At 36.7% G+C, this 23,098-nt stretch overlaps 1 protein-coding gene and 1 non-coding gene across 2 annotated transcripts in view; both read right to left on the reverse strand.

Moving 5' to 3' along the window:
- Positions 1-1,669: 1,669 nt before the first annotated feature.
- LOC126419564 (neurofilament medium polypeptide-like) overlaps positions 1,670-23,098 on the reverse strand; it is a 50,605-nt gene continuing 29,176 nt past the window's right edge. The window contains exons 2-3 of the mRNA XM_050086752.1: positions 3,236-3,535; positions 1,670-2,270 (exon numbers count right to left, since the gene is read on the reverse strand). Of these exons, the coding sequence (XP_049942709.1) occupies positions 1,670-2,270; positions 3,236-3,535 (901 nt within the window). The remainder of the gene's footprint in view (positions 2,271-3,235; positions 3,536-23,098) is intronic.
- On the reverse strand, positions 10,688-10,762 carry Trnas-uga (transfer RNA serine (anticodon UGA)). Its single transcript has one exon. It is a non-coding gene; the product is annotated as a tRNA-Ser (tRNA).

The following is a 23,098-nucleotide window of genomic DNA, read 5'->3' on the forward strand; positions in this document are numbered from 1 at the left end:
AACACATGGTATGCATTTAAATAAATGTGGCAAATCGCTGCTCAGTCAAAAGATCAAAATGGTAGTGGATAGTGTTTCTCCTAGATGATCATACATTTGATAATTAGCATAGATGTGGTCCTAAGTCAAATGCTTTTTGCAAATCTATAAATACAGCAAAGACTAGAAATACTTGATCCACCGGATTATCTTTAACTGGGGGTATTGGGATATCATACCTTAAACAAACAAATTCTTTGACATATTATCAGTTCCTTAAAAGTCCATGTTTGTTGCCTTGTTTCAAGTTGGTTGTTAATAACATGTTCCATAGTTCTGCTAAAGGTGAAGATGAATGATATATGACATTATTTTATGGATCTGTTCTTATTTTTCTGTAGGAGGATGTAACCAGTTTTCTCTTCTAGTTTCTGATAATAATTCTGTGTTCATGAAATCTCCTGTAAATTATGTTCAAGCTTGTAATCATTACATCACTTTCAGATTTTTTATACCACTTGAAAAGGTCTGTCAGCCCCTAGAGCTTTGCTGAGATTTAGCAGTTTCAGTTGCTTTTCAACACTAGTAATTCTGTTGTATGTGCATACGTCATCTTTGTAAAAACATTTCTAGATTTCCCTTGCGAGGAAAGTTTTGGAAACGGAATTCAGTATTTCAGCTCTACACATTCTTCACCTACTTTAACATGGTACAGAATGTTCTGTCTACAAGCCACTGTGAAGTAGCCTACAGATGGTGCTCCACAGTATACCACATATCAGGGTTTCCTCCTGTTCCAATTGCTAATAGAGTGTTGAAAAAAGATTGCTTAAATTCCTCTACTTGTGTTATAATTGGCCTAATCTTGTCTTTTCCCTATGGGAATGATATGTAGGAGGCTGTGGTATATTCTTAGACGTCATCACATAATACTGGTTCCTGAAACTTTGTAAGTAGGCTTTCACAGGGCAGCTGAGGTCTGTCCTCAGTATCATGCCAGTTCAGAGCTTTCAGCATTTCTGTGATATCCTTTGATGAAGCAAACGAACATATGAACATTTATGCTGCCCTTCTTTGTATGCATTAAATGTCATGCTTCAGTCCTATTTGGTTTGGGCTAAACACTTGAGCAATATTCTAGGATGGGAGGTACTTTCATGTCCCCACATAGTCACTATCATTAAAACAAGAATAGAACCCTGCTTGTGTGTGTGTGCAGACTTGAAGTTTTCTCCAGGGCACTCATATAATCAGTGGGCTATAATTTCAAGTTTCAAGCAAGTTTGCATGATAAGCGTGCATACATCAATGGTAAAGCACCTATGCTTTGAAGTAACTGTAATTAATAATATGTTCTCAAAGTGGTTGAATTATCTGCTGGTAATGGTGGCCATTGTCAATGTTAGTGAATTCAATTTTGTATCTAGCTCAAAAATGAATTACATTTTGGTTGGATGGTACTGTTGTGTTCAAACATATTCTACTGTTTTTGAAATGAATAGATGATCTGCTAGTTTGTTATACATATAAAGTTATTTGAAACATCTGATACTCTAATTTCTCACACAATATTTGTGTTTAGCTTAGTCTGTCATTTAACAAAAATAAGAACAGAGCTTTCACAAGATTCAAGTCTTTTTGTAAAAATAATGAGTTTGTACAAAATAACTGTGTTGCTTATATGAATTACTTACTTTGTATGTACTGTTTGGCGCTTCTTATGCTTGATTCTTTTCTGTCTAAGTTTATCTGTGGCATTCCACCTCACATCTTGTTGCTTACTGGCTTTTCTTGTGGCTCTTTGCTGAATTGAAGCATTGACTGACCCTTGACCTGGAGCTACGGCTGAGCTCTTTGGCACAGCTTTGCCCCTCCTCTGACTCTCACCAGTTGCTTCCTCACCCTCATTGCCCTCCCCTTCCCCTTCCTCTTCCCCTTCCCCTTCCCCTTCTTCACTTTCTTCCTCCCCTTCTCCATTTCCAGTCTCTGTCACAGTCTCCTCTTCTCCTTCACCAGTCTCTGTTGTGGTCTCCTCTTCTCCTGTTCCTTCTTCTTCAGCATTTCCTTCTCCTTCTTCTCCATTTCCTTGTCCTTCTTCTGTTCCTGTCTCCACTTCTTTCTGTCCTTCAGAAGTAGATCCATTCTGCTGCACTTGCTGCATTTGCTGTACAACTCCCAGTGTTAAAGTGAACCTGCGTGGTGTAGAGCTCTCATTAGAGACAAAGCTCACCACAGCAACATTTGAAGACAGGACAAACTTTGGATTCACAGTAGCATTGTTTCCGCAACAGCTGCAACAAGAATACATCATGTAAGTTGTCAGGCCATGTATTAATTTGGTTTAATTTTCAATTATTTGGTCTCATTATTTATGTAACAAGTTGGTCAGTATTACTGATCTGTGTAAACTTAAGTAAATGTTTTGTTTGAAGTTTTAGAAGAAAACATAATTTGAGCATGTGGGTACATGTGGTAACAACAAATTATGACAATCATTTATGACTGAGGTATTTTAAGGTTTCCCTACGATAACGTCTACCCCCCTCCTCCAAAAAAGACAAGTTTTTCGCAATGGATGCTGACCCAGTGGACTCTGTACTGCCAGATTAATATGTAGCAGATGACTTCACACTTTTGACACAAACATGTCCATACTCAGAGCTCACGCATCAACACAATACTGTGTATGAAGTTGCCTGGCCCATTATGATCACAGACATGATGGAGTCATCTTATGATGTGTGCACTTTGTGTTCTCCAATGTCTGTTCATTGCTGCAGCTGACCCTCTTCTATCCACAGGTTCCACACCATCACTATTTCTATTGTAGTATATGCAATACAAAGGCAAAAAGTCACTGAATGTCAAAGCCATTTCCTAGAGACCAATAATTCTTCTGCGTCCTAACCTAGCCAGAAGCTGATACTGTGATGTTTGTCTGATGTTGACATCTCATACTGATGCTGGCCATCATGTTTCAGCTTTGCTTGACATAACACTGATCTTTCCCTTTACATAAGAGTATGCACTGCTGGGTCTATGAGTATAGCTTGCTGTATTCTAAGTGATTTGTAGTTATTACCAAGTTTTACAAATTCTCCCAGTTTTGATTCATTCTGTCTACTCTGTTTGTCTGTCGCAGTTGTCATCAAAAGTTAGAAGTGATAAAAACACATAACAAATATCAGAAAGTTTTAAAATCTGGGAAACTGGTCAAACAGTGCTTGAGAAATGGGTGTAATATTGGAAGACACACCTGCCAATGGCTTGTAACTGTCCACCAGTCAGGTCATAGATGGTGAGCACATCGTTGACACATGAAGTCTTGCCATTCATATCAGTTGAGGGTGGTGCCATATCAAGGTCAGACACTGTGATTGTCAGATGATGATCCATGGGTGCTGAGAAGCTGAAGATGCAGTGCAGGTTGTCTATGAACTGACTGCCAGACCGAAAGGGGAAAGATCGCATTTCCCCAGCTGCCAGATAGTGTACTACAGAGCACTGATCCCCTAGGCAACTGCCCAAGCTTGCACTTCCAACCACCAGCAGGAGCCTGTTAACTCAGAAAATCAAACATGTTACTGTATGTATTCTGTAAGTACAGTATTTTCAGAAATAATGCAATAGCTTTTTCTCCCTGAAACAACAAATTTGAGCTATTTAGGATAAAATATGTTTTAGGCACATACAGTAGGATGAATTGCATAGTGGACCTAAAATTGTCTGGAATCTGATGGAGCAAACAGTATCAGTTTCAGAGATTCAGGTGTGAACACAGTACAAGAGTAGATGGAATAGTGCTCTCCAAACAGAATGTTATTTTGGCAAGCAAGGTGTTTGGTAAATTGTGTTCAATAACATTGAGAAAAGTTCTTGCCATTGATGAAAAATGTATAAGGAAATATAACTAAAATTGTGTACAGCAATGAATATACTTAAAATACATATTTTTAATTGTGTTGTCAGGAAAAAACTTCTCACAGTTCCAAATTTTATTATAAAGACTTCTTGTATGTTAACAGTAAAAAACAATTATGTTTTTAAATTTAAAAAAAAAATATTTTTCCTGACTTTCAAGCACATTGTCTTAAAGCCAATAGGAAATCCACAATTTTATGAAGCTCTTCTGATTTTGTTGGAAAGGAAGGATGATAGGAATGCATGGTGCCTGTTCTTTCAAGCATGTCCAAAAGAACAGACAGCACACAGACTCCACAGCTGTGTTATATTATATGTAAATTGAAAGTGGAGGAGGGAGAAAGGAAAGGAAAGGTATTACTGATGTCAGCTGCACTGGGACATTATGCAGAATCAGCGGCAATAAATGAAAATGTGCACCAGACTGTGATTCGAATCTGGGATCTCTGCTTACTAGGCATTGCATTAACCACTGCCTAACCAACACTTGCATCCAGCACCACCTATCTGTAGGCCCTGTCCATGTCCACCATGCTCACTACTAACGGATTCCTGTAGGAGGACAGATGTATTTGTTCATCTGCACTGAAGAAGGTGGATTCATTGCCCATCTAGGTTGATCAGCTATATGAATGTGTGGCATCTGTTCCTTTGAATGTGTGTAAAACAGCAGACACCACACATTCATATAATTGATTCACCTAGATGGGGAATGAATCCACTGTTTTCAGTGCTGATGTACAAATATGTCTGACCTATTGAGGGAATCTCTGAGTAGTGAACATAGAGGACATGGGCAAGAGCTGTGGATAGGTGGTGCTGGATGTGAGTAGGAGTCAGCTGAGAGGTGTGCTGAGATAGTCATCGCAGTTATGATAAAAACTGTGTTCTGGATTGCGCAGTGGTTAATGCAACTGATCCCAGGTTCAAATCCCAGTCCAGCACAAATTTTCATTCATTGCAAACAATTTAGCATACTGTCCCAGCTGACATCAACAATTCCTTCCCTTTCCTTTCCTCTTTCCTTCACCCCCCCCCCCCTCCCCCCATCCCACCCTCACCCATCCCTCCAACTTCAGTTTATGCGCACAGTATGGATGAGGTTAAGACTGAACTAGAGAGATTAGAACAACAGATTTTGTCCCCTATTTCCTATAGTGATAGGGCTTCACCATTAGCACAGTTATGAAGCTTGAGATGTGTTCAGTTCTGTGGAGACTTCAATCAAACGATTAATGCAAAAGTGGACATTGATTCTAATCTCTTGCCTTATCCAGATGAATTGAATTTGTTTTATAAACTTTCAGGAGAAAAATTATTTTCTAAAATTGATCTTAGGGCACATACTTTCAGCTGCCTCTTGACAAAGGCAAAAAGTTTTCGTTACTGACACACTGTCTGGACTGCAACAGGCTACCCTTTGGGTCTTGACAGTGTCCCCACCATATTCCAGAGGTTTCCTGAACAGGATGTTTTGGGGATTCCATGAGTGCATTGAGTCTTCAGATGGTAGGGAGGATCCAAAGTAGCACACATAATAAATGAACAAATTAGCCTCCAGTCTCCCACATCAGACAAAGAAGTAGGGTGGAACAAAAGAATTAATATGCTTATTACTGTAGACAAGGTTTTTTTGTGAGAGCCAGGTTGGTCTGAACAGTTTTGGTCTGAACAATTCAGTAGTGTAGCACATATGAAACAAGCTCTGAAACTGATGCACATAAATATTCAGTACCTGTGAAATAAACCACCCCTTTCACAAGTTTTTGTTACTGAACATGTGATTGTGATTACTGAATGTGGTCTTAAAGCTGAGGAATTAAACTTGTGTAAATTAGAGTGTTGTGTTGTAGCTAACAGCTACTGTAGGCAGCAGCAAAAAGGTGATGGCTATTTTTGTTCAAGATACTCTTACTTCAAAAATATCATTCCTGGATGAACACAACAGTGAAATAAATCTAGAAATTACTGGAATTACTCTTGAACTGAAGGGAGAGGGTAGTAATTACATGAACCACAAAGTAACAGGAATTTATCACCCACCAAATGCAGATGTATGCACTTTTTCAATAGTCTTAGATCAGTATTTAGTCTAAGTGGCTCCAGTAATTTTACTATACTTCGAGATCTGAATATTAATTCAGACTCCAAGAACATGACTAACTTGAGGCTGACAGATATACTGAATTCATAAACCTTGTAAACATAGTAGGCACTGATATGAGAGTGACAGACTACACTGCCAGCAGGACAGATTACGTCATAATCAGTAAACATGCTACATTGTTAAACACAGCAATATAGAATTTCAGGACTTGGACCATTACTATCAGTCTGTTGAGTATGTGGGTATAAACACAGCAGAAACAACAAATGCTACTGACAGAAATGAACCCTGAACAATCATAATACAAACCATCTCAAACATAAACTAGCCCAGTAGGAATTGAACAGTATTTATACATTTAAACATTAAAAGGGATGAATTCTATAAAACAACTTTGAGACATTATAATCATTGCTGCCCATTTATAAAGATGTTAAAAGGATTCTAATACACAGAAAGAATCAAAAGCGGAAACTACCCAGTAGTTTGATTAAACTGAAGCAGAATGATCCTGTACACACTATAATTAATTAATTATTGTTTGTTCTGTTATTCTCTACTAGAGTGGTCAATGATAATGATAAGTCATATCTGAAAAACAAATGTATGAAATAGTATGCACTATAAATAATTAATTATTGTTTGTTTTCTTATTATGTACTATACACTGTATGAGATATATATTTATATATGTTTTACCACCGTAGTCCTATGTTATTAATTTACTGTATGATTACAAACTCATATAATGTAACATGACAATTCCTATATCATTGTATATGATAAAATGGATGCTCAATAAATGAATGAATGAATGAATATTGACCTCTGCTTATTTTATAGATCTAACAAGGATACAAGGATATCATTCTCAAGGAAGAGTATTGCAAAGCCATGAAATGATTAAAATAGAGCTTTTGAATTTCAGAAAAAATGTTCACAGTGATTCAGTTATGAAATATGATAATGTGAGCAAAGCATCTTGGAAGCTCATTAATCCATACTCGGAAGCACCATCATACATGAATATGGAAGAAACAAGCATAGTGCATGAGGGAAAATTAATAGAAGACTCAAGAATAGAGGTATTCCAGCTCAACCCGTTGACCAGAACAGTCAGATGAAACGTTTGGTCACCCCAAGGTATAACCCTTGAATTCAGAACTGTAAGTGAACATAAATTAACTTGAATAATCAACACATTACAGACCAAGCACTCAGCTTGCTGTGATGAGATATCTCATACCCTAATTAAGAAGTGTCACAAAGAATGGGTTAAACCAATTACCTAACTCATTAACTGCTGTGTTGTGGAAAACACCTACCTTGACTCATTAAAAAGGTGCCTAGTTAAACCAGTATGTAAGCAAGGATTCAAAAAACATGTTGAAAACTTAAGGCCAATTTTATTAATTCCCATATTTAGCAAAGTCTTTGAATGTGTTTTGCTTTCACAATCAGTGACTATTTCACAAAAAATAATGTGCTCACTGAAACTCAACATGGTTTCAAGAAAAACCACAGCACCATTTCAGCAATCTCTGAATTTTTACATTGTACATGCAGTGTCCTAAATGAAGGAAATTTGGCAACAGGCAAATTTCTTCATCTATTAAAGCATTTGATTCAGTTAAACATGACCTATTAATAAAGAAACTTCAGGAATGTAGCTTAAAAGATTCAGCAATATTACTGCTAACCAGCTACCTGTCAAACAGGAAGCAATCAAGAAAGCTAACCTATCAAATTAATAACCGAGTTGCAGTCTCCCAGTCTTTTAGTGAAACATTGCGTCCCACGGGGGTCAATTCTTGGTCCCTTTCTCTTCTTAGTCTATGTGACTGATGCCACCCAGGCACAAAATTCCAAAATAGTGAGTTATGCAGATGATGCATCTCTCTTGTTTTTGACAAAAATACCTGTGAGCTTATATCCTCTGGAACAGTTGGGGTAATGCATATAATTAAGTAATTTCATGCGTAAGACCTAAATGTAAATGTTAACAAATTATAATTGTTATCAATTAAGACAGTTAATTAGAACTGTACCTCTATAAATAATGTATATGAAATTGAAGCAATGGACACTAATAGCTGCCAATTCTTAGAGCTACACTTAGTAGAAAACTTGCAATGATGAAATCATATTAATTTTGTATGTGGGAAGAGTAGTAGTGGATTATATCTATTCAGTCACCTAGCAAAAATAGTTACAACCTACTATCAAAACTGTTTACTATGGAACAATATATCCTTAACTAAATTATGGTAGTGAATTATGGGTCTGTGCTCAGATACACACCTAGATTATCGTATTTTATGGACTATAATATGCTACAGACTTAAGACACATGTTAATTTTTAAGAATTTTTTAAAAATAAAATATTTACCATTTTTACTATTAGACTGAAAAGCGAGACTAAAAAAAAGTTAGTTTATAAAATCAAAATGGCCTTTAAACATCCCTGAAAATTGTCATCTGAACATTCTTCACTTTCTTCCTCTTTGTTGTCCTGTTCATGTATGAGATGGTCTTCACTGCTATCAAGAGCATTATTTACGCCACAATTCTTGAAACATTTAATGATAATGTCTTCTCTCACTCTAAACCATGACACTGTTTTATCCACTGTTACACTTGTTTGATTGTAAGTCTTTTAGAGCTCTATTTGGCATGAATTCATGTGGAGTTTCACCCACCATCCATTTGTTCCATTCGTCTCTCATATATGTTTTAAATGGTTTATTTATTGAGACATTAAGAGGTTACAATTGTGAAATAAGTACTCCTGGAGTGATAGCAAGCTCTGTATATCCCTGTGTCAGTATCTCTTCCACAGAATTTTTCAAATGACTATTAAACTAATCTAGGACAAGAAGAGAACTCTTCTTCAATAAAGCACCTTTCCTTCTGTCCACACTCTGCTAATCCAAGATATCAGACCAATCTTGTCCATACAACCCTGGTCATGTATGTGAACAACCACACGTGGCAGCATTGTTTTGCACTTGAAAATGATCATTGGATTAAGTTTAGTACCATCAGCACAACATGAAAGGACAACAGTTTAGTGCATGTCTTCTTGCCCACTTGTTTTTACAGTTACAGTTTCAGCACCTTTCGTGGTAACAGTTCTGTTATTCAGCACATCAAATGCTGGAGGAGATTCATCTGTATTTGCTATTTGGCTTAGTGCCACACGGGTTTCCTTTCGATGTTGAGTAATAAAGTGATGGAAAGATAATATTTATTCTTCCTACTCTTGTGGCATTTTCTGAGGTATTTCGTTTTTGGTTAACATGCTAAGTCTATTATGCTTCATAAACTGTAGCACCAACCAACTGCACCCTTGAAGTCTGTTAAGTTGTACTGTAGCACTAGCTTATGAGTGTGTATTTGAATCATCTTTGTGTTAATTCTAGTGAAATTTTGATGGTGTCCTTAAATCCATTTCAATACATCATCTTCTAGTTTTGACCATTTTGCATTCAGTCTACTATTTGCAAATTTAGTCTACCTCATTTTTTCCAGTTCTTTTTAACTCACTTGCCAATTGCGAGAAGATTTTATTCTGTTGATGAAGGACTGAAATGCCACTTAGCTGTTCTGTTTCCATGTTCTTCTAAATCTGCTATTACTTTCAACTTATAGCCCACATCATATGAATACCTATTTTGTTCCATTATGAAACTAGCTACTAATAAAAATATTGTACTGTTACTGACAACATATATCACTTTCAATTCAAGTTCACTAGCACTGTAGACTGCAATGATGCATCACAGGCTAGACAGTGTTCTATGTTTCTGATGGGAAGGTGGGAGGAAAACAGTATTAATAAGGTTGTGAATCCCCGCCCCCCCCCCCCCCCCCCCCAATTCCTGTTCATCACATTGATGCACTATTACTGCCAGCTGAATCCAGTGTTGCCAGACAGAGATAGGTTTCCCGTGGCATTGCATATATGACAATTTTTGAGATGGCAGGAACGTTAAATCAAACACTGGATATTTTTATATTAATTTTGAGTATAAAATGCATCTGAATTTTGGAGGCAATTTTTCAAAGAAAAATGTCCACCTTACAGTTTGTAAAATATTCTGCACAAGAAGGCTTTTAGAATAATGCATGGTTTCGGTCACCGTGATTGTTATAGAGAGGTTTTTGTGCAATATAAGTATTTGTATTGCTGGCCACAGTGGCCGAGCGGTTCTAGGCACTTTAGTCTGGAACTGTGCAACGGCTACGCTTGCAGATTCGAATCCTGCCTCGGGCATGGATGTCTGTGATGTCCTTAGGTTAGTTAGGTTTAAGTAGTTCTAAGTTCTAGGGGACTGATGACCTCTGATGTTAAGTCCCATAGTGCTCAGAGCCATTTTAACCATTTTTTGTATTTGTATTTGTATTTCTTTATTGGTCCTGTAAATCATGTTTGGGTACATATTTTGCACAAACGATATAGGACAAGTCAGGTTGGTACAGTATATATAACATCATACACATTGATATTTTGAAAAGATAAATAATTAAAAATTATTCAATACACGTTGAATATTGATGACAAAGTTAAGATAATGAAATAAAATAATAGATTGGTTAAGGATATTTGAACAGAATGAGATTTTCACTCTGCAGCAGAGTGTGCGCTGATATGAAACTTCCTGGCAGATTAAAACTGTGTGCCCGACCGAGACTCGAACTCGGGACCTTTGCCTTTCACGGGCAAGTGCTCTACCAACTGAGCTACCGAAGCATGACTCACACCCGGTACTCACAGCTTTACTTCTGCCAGTACCTCGTCTCCCACCTTCCAAACTTTACAGAAGCTCTCCTGCGAACCTTGCAGAACTAGCACTCCTGAAAGAAAGGATATTGCGGAGACATGGCTTAGCCACAGCCTGGGGGATGTTTCCAGAATGAGATTTTCACTCTGCAGCGGAGTGTGTGCTGATATGAAACTTCCTGGCAGATTAAAACTGTGTGCCCGACCGAGACTCGAACTCGAGTTCGACTCTCGGTCGGGCACACAGTTTTAATCTGCCAGGAAGTTTGATATTTGAACAGTTAATACTATATTTTTTTGGTAATCTAAAAACTTGGAAAAAGAATAGAAGCAGTGGTCAAGCAAGTACTATTTTAGTTCACTTTAAACTTTTGTAAATTTTGCATCTGTTTCAAATAGGATGGCATGTGGTAGTACAGCATTATGCCAGTGTGATTCACTCCTGTCTTACAAATGTTTGTACTTACTGTATTGATAACTGCCGCCTGATAAACAAAGTAAGAGCCTACAGAATATCAGACCAGCTGTGTGGATGGATTGAAGAGTTTTCAGCAAACAGAACGCAGCATGTTGTTCTCAATGGAGAGATGTCTACAGATGTTAAAGTAACCCCTGGCGTGCCACAGGGGAGTGTTATGGGACCTTGCTTTCCACAATATATATATAAATGACCTAGTAGATAGTGTCGGAACTTCCATGCGGCTTTTCACAGATGATGCTGTAGTATACAGAGAAGTTGCAGCATTAGAAAATTGTAGCGAAATGCAGGAAGATCTGCAGTGGATAGGCACTTGGTGCAAGGAGTGGCAACTGACCCTTAACATAGACAAATGTCATGTATTGTGAATACATAGAAAGAAGGATCCTTTATTGTATATGATAGCAGAACAAACACTGGTAGCAGTTAGTTCTGTAAAATATCTGGGAGCATGCGTGCGGAATGATTTGAAGTGGAATGATCATATAAAATTAATTGTTGGTAAGGCAGGTACCAGGTTGAGATTCATTGGGAGAGTCCTTAGAAAATGTAGTCCATCAACAAAGCAGGTGGCTTACAAAACACTCATTCGACCTATACTTGAGTATTGCTCATCAGTGTGGGATCCGTACCAGATCGGGTTGATGGAGTAGATAGAGAAGATCCAAAGAAGAGCGGCACATTTCGCCACAGGGTTATTTGGTAACCGTGATAGCATTACGGAGATGTTTAGCAAACTCAAGTGGCAGACTCTGCAAGAGAGGAACTCTGCATCGCGGTGTAGCTTGCTCGCCTGGTTTCAAGAGGGTGCGTTTCTGGATGAGGTATTGAATATATTGCTTCCCCCTACTTATACCTCCCAAGGAGATCATGAATGTAAAATTAGAGAGATTCGAGCGCGCATGGAGGCTTTCAGACAGTCGTTCTTCCCGCGAACTATACGCGACTGGAACAGAAAAGGGAGGTAATGACAGTGGCACGTAAAGTGCTCTCCACCACACACCACTGAGTGGCTTGTGGAGTATAAATGTAGATGTAGATGTAGATGTAGACATGCAAATAGTGCTTCTGCATAGTATCAAGAGGGTCGAAATCACAGTTATACTTGAAGATATTTCCATCTTTTAAAATGTTTCTTTTGTGAAATTTAGTATTTCATACACATATAAGCAAGGAAGAGGCAGTATATTTACATTTTTAAATATTGGTCTACAAGAGTCTCTGTACTTAGCATGGTTTATTATTCTAACAATCTTTTTCTGTAGCCTAAATGTTTTGTTTGTACCTACGGAGTTCCGCCAAAAAATAATGCCGTACATCAGCAGTGACTGAATACTGCCATGGTACATTGTGATCACTGACACACCGCTTGTATTTTGTGAGAGGATTCTTACTGCATACGTAAGTGTGTTTAACTTTTTATTTACATGATTAAGATGTGCCTCCCATTTTAGGTTTTGCTGAATACGTATACCTAAAAATTTTGTGTCGCTCACAGATGAGAGAGTTTTCCAATCAATTTTAAAAATCAGTCTTGCAGGATGTAGTATCTGTGAATTGTGGAAATTGACTGTCACTGTTTTTTTATTATCTATTATTAGCTTGTTTGTTCTGAACCATTGTGTTAAATTTTGTATCATACCTGTAGCTGTATTTTGTAGGCTTTCCTCATCACATGATTTGATAAGGATATTTGTGTCATCTGCAAAAAGTACTGTTGTCCCTTTAGTTATTTTTTCTAACAACTCATAAACATAAAGAATGAAAGTACCTTACAGTATATTTCTTGTTTTTATAGAAGGTGATTTTATTTTTTTGTATATCATCAAAAAGATTTTAGAACATACAATGACATACATGACTACAGTATTAGAAATAAAAATCACTATTTTAGGCAAAGAACTATTCTAAAAGTAGCAGACCACAGTGCTTTATCAGATGTCGAATCTGGTTTAACAAATTCCTAAAAGACTCTGTGACTAAGCCAACTGTATATTTTTACTTGCCCTCTTGTTTTGCCATCAGTCTCCTTAAAATCGTTTTTTCACTTTTAACTAATTAGCATTAACATACATGAATATAATCTGCATTTCCATAAAAGAAAAAAGTTGGCCCTCAGTTTTAAAGAATATAGCACCAGATCCTCCCCCCCCCCCCCCCCCCCCATGAACCATGGACCTTGCCGTTGGTGGGGAGGCTTGCGTGCCTCAGCGATATAGATAGCCGTACCGTAGGTGCAACCACAACGGAGGGGTATCTGTTGAGAGGCCAGACAAACGTGTGGTTCCTGAAGAGGGGCAGCAGCCTTTTCAGTAGTTGCAAGGGCAGCAGTCTGGATGATTGACTGATCTGGCCTTGTAACAATAACCAAAACGGCCTTGCTGTGCTGGTACTGCGAATGGCTGAAAGCAAGGGGAAACTACAGCCATAATTTTTACCGAGGGCATGCAGCTTTACTGTATGATTAAATGATGATGGCGTCCTCTTGGGTAAAATATTCTGGAGGTAAAATAGTCCCCCATTCGGATCTCCAGCGGGGACTACTCAAGAGGATGTCGTTATCAGGATAAAGAAAACTGGCGTTCTACGGATCGGAGCGTGGAATGTCAGATCCCTTAATCGGGCAGGTAGGTTAGAAAATTTAAACAGGGAAATGGATAGGTTGAAGTTAGATATAGTGGGAATTAGTGAAGTTTGGTGACAGGAGGAACAAGACTTCTGGTCAGGTGACTACAGGGTTATAAACACAAAATCAAATAGGGGTAATGCAGGAGTAGGTTTAATAATTAATAGGAAAATAGGAATGCGGGTAAGCTACTACAAACAGCATAGTGAACGCATTATTGTGGCCAAGAGAGATACGAAGCCCACACCTACAAGTTTATATGCCAACTAGCTCTGCAGATGACGAAGAAATTGAAGAAATGTACGATGAAATAAAAGAAATTATTCAGATAGTGAAGGGAGAAGAAAATTTAATAGTCATGGGTGACTGGAATTCGAGTGTAGGAAAAGGGAGAAAAGGAAACATAGTCGGTGAATATGGATTGGGGCTAAGAAATGAAAGAGGAAGCCGTCTGGTAGAATTTTGCACAGAGCACAACATAATCATAGCTAACACTTGGTTTAAGAATCATGAAAGAAGGTTGTATACATGGAAGAACCCTGGAGATACTAAAAGGTATCAGATAGATTATATAATGGTAAGACAGAGATTTAAGAACCAGGTTTTAAATGGTAAGACATTTCCAGGGGCAGACGTGGACTCTGACCACAATCTATTGGTTATGACCTGTAGATTAAAACTGAAGAAACTGCAAAAAGGTGGGATTAAGGAGATGGGACCTGGATAAACTGAAAGAACCAGAGGTTGTACAGAGTTTCAGGGAGAGCATAAGGGAACAATTGACAGGAATGGGGGAAAGAAATACAGTAGAAGAAGAATAGGTAGCTTTGAGGGATGAAGTAGTGAAGGCAGCAGAGGATCAAGTAGGTAAAAAGACGAGGGCTAGTAGAAATCCTTGGGTAACAGAAGAAATATTGAATTTAATTGATGAAAGGAGAAAATATAAAAATGCAGTAAATGAAGCAGGCAAAAAGGAATACAAACGTCTCAAAAATGAGATCGACAGGAAGTGCAAAATGGCTAAGCAGGGATGGCTAGAGGACAAATGTAAGGATGTAGAGGCTTATCTCAGTAGGGGTAAGATAGATACTGCCTACAGGAAAATTAAAGAGACCTTTGGAGATAAGAGAACGACTTGTATGAATATCAAGAGCTCAGATGGAAACCCAGTTCTAAGCAAAGAAGGGAAAGCAGAAAGGTGGAAGGAGTATATAGAGCCAGTCCTGACAAAACTCTACCATCTGGTGAGCAAGATGTATGAAACAGATGAAATACCCTCAGACTTCAAGAAGAATATAATAATTCCAATCCCAAAGAAAGCAGGTGTTGACAGATGTGAAAATTACCTCGGGGAAGATCAGTTTGGATTCCGTAGAAACACTGGAACATGTGAGGCAATACTGACCTTACGACTTATCTTAGAAGAAAGATTAAGGAAAGGCAAACCTACGTTTCTAGCATTTGTAGACTTAGAGAAAGCTTTTGACAATGTTGACTGGAATACTCTCTTTCAAATTCTAAAGGTGGCAGGGGTAAAATACAGGGAGCGAAAGGCTATTTACAATTTGTACAGAAACCAGATGGCAGTTATAAGAGTCGAGGGATATGAAAGGGAAGCAGTGGTTGGGAAGGGAGTAAGACAGGGTTGTAGCCTCTCCCCGATGTTGTTCAATCTGTATATTGAGCAAGCAGTAAAGGAAACAAAAGAAAAATTCGGAGTAGGTATTAAAATCTATGGAGAAGAAATAAAAACTTTGAGGTTCGCCGATGACATTGTAATTCTGTCAGAGACAGCAAAGGACTTGGAAGAGCAGTTGAATGGAATTGACAGTGTCTTGAAAGGAGGATATAAGATGAACATCAACAAAAGCAAAACGAGGATAATGGAATGTAGTCGAATTAAGTCGGGTGATGCTGAGGGAATTAGATTAGGAAATGAGACACTTAAAGTGGTAAAGGAGTTTTGCTATTTGGGGAGCAAAATAACTGATGATGGTCGAAGTAGAGAGGATATAAAACGTAGACTGCCAATGGCAAGGAAAGCGTTTCTGAAGAAGAGAAATTTGTTAACATCGAGTATAGATTTAAGTGTCAGGAAGTCATTTCTGAAAGTATTTGTATGGAGTGTAGCCATGTATGGAAGGGAAGTGAAACATGGACGATAAATAGTGTGGACAAGAAGCGAATAGAATTATTCAAAATGTGGTGCTACAAAAGAATGCTGAAGATTAGATGGGTAGATCACATAACTAATGAGGAAGTATTGAATAGGATTGGGGAGAAGAGAAGTTTGTGGCACAACTTGACCAGAAGACGGGATCGGTTGGTAGGACATGTTCTGAGGCATCAAGGGATCACCAATTTAGTATTGGAGGGCAGTGTGGAGGGTAAAAATCGTAGAGGGAGACCAAGAGATGAATACACTAATCAGATTCAGATTGGAAGACTGTTTGAACATATTGTAGCAAGACTCATACCAGTTGGACAGATTATGTTAGTTACTTTGAGGATATTATGAACAGCTTAACATTCTTCAACAGGTTTTTCACAATTTGAAATCATATTTAATCTGAGACTGGGAGATGAAGAAGCTTGCACAGGATAGAGTAGCATGGAGCGCTGCATCAAACCAGTCTCAGGACTGAAGACCATAACAACAACAACAACACCAGAACTAATTTTGTGCTTAGTTTTATATATGTAATTGATTTTACAATTTATTTGGGCTATTACTAGTTAGTATCTTTTATTATAGGGCAAAATCAGTAATTGTTTCATAACTTAAATTATATTGTTGATGTACAAACAAATATAAGTTCTGTACTAATTGTAATTATTTGGAAGACGAAATACTAATAATCTTAAAGTATCTATTTGGCCCAATTCTAAAACGTGTTACGAAAACCAGCCCTTTATTAATTCCAAAGTAAATAACAGTTTCGTCAAAATTATTGTTTATGTAATGATAGGATATGTTAATTTCATCATTTAAACAAATAATTCAGCCTTGTAGTAGAAGAAACTGTTAAAAAACGGATTTTTTTAATGTATTCAGTTAATATAATGAGTTAAGTTTTAAGTGTAATTTCTGTAAATTTAACTTTGAACAATGTGCAGTTTCAGTATCTATTATTGTGATGATATATAAGGACCTGATTTTTGGTCATGAAACAGTCAATCCACAGTTGAGTTTCAGATGAGAAACCTGTGTTGGTTAGAATGACAACAATGCATCAACTTAACAGTGAAATAAGTGTTACACCAATAGGCCACGTGTTAAAGCAATGACAGTGTCTGTTCCATGCGAACCTTTCTATTCTTCGAGAACTGTGAATTATTTGGTTGTGTTTTTACTGCTCATATATGTTCAGCAGTACACTATTGAAGCAGTATGTGGATGTTCACCTGCAAACTATTAATGAAGCTTATGGGAAGTTACAACAATATTGCACTGCCCGTATATAACTGTGTATTATTGGGGAGCTGTGAAAAGTGAAAGTATGAGACTGTGAAACACAGTAGTGCATTTGTAAGTTACATCATTTAATGTAGACAGTACTGCACATCCATCCCCTATTTTTTCAGTCAATATGTCAACACCAAGGACAACAAATGAAGAAACAAAGTAGGATAACTGCTACAACTTGTATGTGCATGGTGGACATATCTTCAAAAAGAAACTTAATAGTTCCTGACACAGAAATGTTTATTCTCACTTTCTAAATTTTCAGTTGAGAACATGTGATCTAACAGTTTTTATTGGAAATTAGACATACTTTACTTGTATACCTTCTTTTGTGGCTTTACATTCTCTTTTATGTACTTGCATTGCAGTTTTGTTAATTTATATCAACTATTTGCTTCGTTTGTATTTCAAAAGAAATTCTCAGAATGATGTAAAACAACACTGACCATTGCAAAAGTCATCACCTTTGTTGACTCTATGCAGAAAAACAAATAAATAAAATAAAAAATAAAATCTTAACATTATGCTCATAACTGTGCATGCAGTGGTAGAACATTACATTATGTTACATAAATACTTGTTCCATAGATCAGGAACATGACATTTCTTAAAGATGTGGAATGTGTCAGTTTGAAATAAATTTTCTTTACGTGATATAATTTTTATTTTTTTATTGATTTATTTTTTATTACTTCATATCTTAAAATTCATCTGCTGAGCAGGAGGAGTTGTCATTCAGAAATGTGTTCAATTTGTTTTTAAATGCAGGGTGGCTATCTGTCAGACTTTTAATGCTATTCGGTACATGACAAAAGGTTTTTGTGGCAGCATAATTCATTCCTTTGTGTGAAAAAGTCAGATTTAACCCAGAACAGTGAAGATCATCCTTTCTTCTATTGTTGTAGCTATGCACTTTGCTATTATTTTTGAAAGGGGATGGGTTATTAATAATAAATTTCATAAGTGAATCTACGTATTGTGACAGTACTAAGAATATCTTGAGTTCCTTAAATAAATGTGTGCAAGATGATCTTGGATGGGCTCCAGCTATTATTCTGATTACACACTTCTGTGTAACACATACTTTTTCTCTTAATGATGAATTACCCCAAAATATGATGCCTTATGGAAGCAGTGAATGAAAACAGACATAGTAGACTAATTTACTAATATGTTTATCACCAATATTTGCAATAACCCTGACAGCGTAAGTAACTGAACCTAAATGTTTTAGCAGAACATCAATGTATTTCTTCCAATTCAATTTCTCATCAATGTAAACACCCAGAAATTTTGTATATTTCCCCGTAGCAACAGACTTCTGTTGACAGTCTATATTTATAATGACTTTATGCCATTTACTGTACAGAATGGTATATCTTGTGTTTTCTCAAAATTTAGTGACAGTCCTTTTGCAGAGAACCGCTGAATAATTTACTGAAAGACATTATTTACAGTTTCCTAACTAATTCTTGTTTGTTGGGTGTGATTACTATACATGCATTATCAGCAAAAAGAACTAGCATTGCATCATCATGAATACAGAGTGACAAGTCATTAACATATATTAAGAACAAAAAGGGGTCCAAGACTGAACCCTGTGGGACACCATTCTGGATACCTCCCCAATTAGAGTAAGCTACTGATTTTTGCAAACTATTACTGTTAATTTCAACCTTCTACTTTCTTCCAGTTAAATATGAAGTAAACCATTTGTGCATTGTCCTACTAATTTTATTATCAGAGGTGCTAATCTGAGACATAATGCACATACTTCTAGACTTTTTAATAACTGTTCTTACTACAGTACAGTAGTTTTTATAATGTTTGACTGTTTCTGGATCATTATCCTTTTAGCTACAATATACGTTTCCCTTTTTTGTTTACAAGGTATTTTTGTCCCTTTAGTAAGTCATGACTTTTAGATGGTTTCTTACAATTATGTTTCACCATTTTCTCAGGGAAACCATTTTCAAATATACTCATAATAGAATCATGAAATAGGTTAAATTTAAATTAGCATCAGGTTTCCTGTACACATCATCTCAATCTAACTATTGCAAGTATAATCTATGTCTGGTTATTGTAGCCTTTGCACAGGATGGTCTTAAGGATAATTTTTCTGAATTCACCTTCTAATAACCAGTGGTCACTTATTTAGGCAATATCACCAGTGCAGAGGGCCTTTGGACCACAAAAGCACATATAGAGGCCATTTAGAACATGTCTGTGCCTAAATCCATGAAGAATCTTTGAGCATTTCTTGGAAAATTGAATTACTATACTCTGTTTATTCCCCAGACAACCTCCATAGCCCACAGAGTCAACTATCTGTGTAGAGGGGGAATCCCATTTCAGTGATCTGAAAAATGAAGAGTAAAATCAGTTCTTCCATCAGCACCTTATCTTGTGGTCTATCAGCTGCTCTTGCCATTGGTGTTTGGCAAGAGATGCATTGCCACATTCTTAAGTTAAAGAATGTATCGAGAGATCAGTTGCATTTATTTCAACGATGCTTACTCCAGCTCAAGGACATTATCCATCCACTTTTTTTGCAGCTCCTACTCTTTGGTATGTGGCATAATGTCAATTTTATGTGTAAGCTCTAATTTTTCTAGGTCACTTAAAATGTGCTCTAAATCATTTACTACAAGTTCTCAGATTTTTTCACTTTGTAATTATTAGAGCATAATCAGTTGTTTTTTATGGTCTAGTTGGTGGGAACCAGGGCACTTTCAGAGATGGGTGTGATCGGGTCCTCAGATCCAACTGTAAAAGTACAACCCTTTTCAAAGGCCTATAAGTGGGACTGAAACAATAATTAAGCCAAAAGAAACTTTTTGTATTATGACAGACAGTAGTAATGTTGGATTGGGTGCTCATTTATTTAAGGAGGTTGAAATTAATGGTGTTATTGAACATAGATCTCTTGCATTTGCTACTAGAGTATTGCAGAAACATGAGAAGACATACACTCTTACTGAGAAAGAACTTTTGGCTGTACATTGGGTATTCAACAAATTTAAAAATTATTTACTAGGTCACAAAGTCATCATCTATACTGATCACAAAACATTATGTTATCTTCAGGTGTGTAAACTGTACCACAATAGAATTACTCATTAAGCCTTGTTTTTACACCACTTTAATTATGAAAATCAGATCCATTAAGGGCACAGACAATGATGCTTTGTCTAGGCTACCTTTAGGAGGTGAATAATCTAACAACTTTGGAGAAGGTGAGAAAGAGTTTAAAATCATGTACTTGGAAGGTGTGAGAGGAAAAAGAGATCTTGAAAATTTGCAAAGACGTCCGTAGATATCAAATTCATGATCAGAACTGGAAATTGGTTAAGAGCATGTTGGGTAAGCAATGAGGAGAAAAGACAGAACAGTATTATAAGGTACACAAGGGTATTTTATTCAGGAGACATAAGACTGACTCAGAGGATTGGAAACTATGTTGGCTGGAACAATGTATTGATACTTTAATTAATTATATACATGAGAGTTTTTGTCATTGTGGATCAACAAAATGCACGCAAAAGATTCAGGAAAACATCTATTTTTATAACATAGGAAGAAGAGTCAAGAAGAAGATTGCCAGCTGTGACAGATGTCAAAGAGTGAAGGTAAGTAAGCAAACAAGTAGAGGCCAAATGCAAAACATACTGCTAATAGTAACCTAGATCTCATGTATGTCGATGTTTGTGGACATTTACCTAAGTTTAAGAGTGGTTTTTGTTATGTTTTTGTGTGGCTGATGTATTTTTGAAGCTCGTAAAGTTGTTTCCTCTCAAGAAAGCTACCAGTAAGCAAATCATCTCTAAGTTTAGCAAGTTTATCTGATAATGGGTCTAAGTTTACGTCACAAGCTGGGAAAGATTTTGTTGATCACACAAAAATAAAGCATATTCTAACCTAGGTGTACCATTCTTCAAATAACCCTGCAGAAAGATATATGAGAGAGACTGGAAGACTGTTTGAACATATTGTAGCAAGACTCATACCAGTTGGACAGATTATGTTAGTTACTTTGAGGATATTATGAACAGCTTACAACATTCTTCAACAGGTTTTTCACAATTTGAAATCATATTTAATCTGAGACCAGCTAACTTTATTTCTGAAAATGTTGAGTTTCCACCACGTAAAATTCTGTCACCACAAGAGAGGGAAGCATGTTAGGGAGATGATGAAAAAACAGGGGAATAGGAGAAATCAGAGACATGATGATAAAGGTAAATTTTCTAAATTTGAAGTAGGAGATCTTGTGTTGGTGAAAGCCAAAGAGAAATCTAAAGTGTTGACATCTTAGACAAAGAAATTTTTTGATATTTATATTGGATCATTCAAAGTTCTCAAAAATCCATATCCTAATGCATACACACATGTGTATCCAAAATCCAAGATGTTGTTAGGATTACACAATACCACTGAACTGAAAGCATGTAGATGTGATCCATAAGTATCTAATTTTTGTTAGTTTGTTCTTATTTCCATTGTTGTTAATTTAGTATGTAAGATGATGTGATTTCTAGAGTTCTGTTTTATCCATTGACTGAGTTTAAAACTATCTGTAGATTCATAAGACAGTATAACCGTGGTTTTTTTTTTCTCAAATTTAGTGTGTGAGTTGATGTGAATTTTGAAGTTTTGTCTTATCTATTGACTGAGTTAAAATCTATGATACACAATATGTGTATCATGTGCTATGGATTTGCACTTTAGAATTACATATATAGACGGCATGAGACTAAATGAGTGGAACTTTTTACAGTTTTGAAATGGGACAATATTCATAACTTGTACTGTAAAGATAGGAATAGTATCAGAGCATATCTGTGTGTATTACCTTATTAGCTCAAATTATTCTTTATTGCATTTAACTTCGTTTATTAATGTTTCTAATCTGAATACTTTTAACCTCAACTGCCATAAATCCCATATAATTGAGTTTTAAAAGTTACTAAGGAGAACTTATCTCATGTGATGTGAAGGAGGTATTGAAAAGCATATTTACTACAAAAAACAATGTTTCAGGATTTGATGCGAATGCTAGATGTTGGAGCCTGTGACGATAACCCTAAGGAGGAAACTGGAATACGTGGGTAGATCGACTCCTCACACTGCTGTATGGCTGTGCCCTGTTGGACTAGTCATCTTGCAAGAGATTGTGGGTGCTGGGTAATGTACTCAAGCATCTGTCGACTGGAATGTGTGTTGAGTCTGATGTGTGTGAGTTCTTATCCAAGACGGTGTTATTCAGCATAAATGCATGTTTTTTTAGTTTTATTTGGGGGCTGACTATGCAATCATTATGTAACTTTAAATCAGAATTTATTTTTTATTATTAATTATAAATGAATCTTCTAGGTCTTTGTGTACATAGGTTAGTGTGGAAGACATTTACTAGTATGGACAATATAACAAGATGTATATTAATGATCTGATTTTGGTTCTCAAGCTTCTAGATTGTATCATCGTTCAAAGCTGATTATGACTATGTTTACCTGAATTTACCATGAGTAATGGAATATTGTATCTGATTGGATTTTGAGTTGTAGACAGAGTTCTGCGTAATTCTGTTTAGGGTATCCCTGGTCATCATGACTGTGTGTGTGTACTCAAGCAGATCGTACAACCATTGATCGAAGCTAGATGCTTCTCACAGTTGCTCATTGCATATAATTGAACTCATTGATATGATTGTGAACTTTATTCATTTTGTTGTGCC

Source organism: Schistocerca serialis, chromosome 9, assembly GCF_023864345.2.
Source record: "Schistocerca serialis cubense isolate TAMUIC-IGC-003099 chromosome 9, iqSchSeri2.2, whole genome shotgun sequence".
In the NCBI taxonomy this organism is placed as follows: Eukaryota; Metazoa; Arthropoda; class Insecta; order Orthoptera; family Acrididae; genus Schistocerca; species Schistocerca serialis.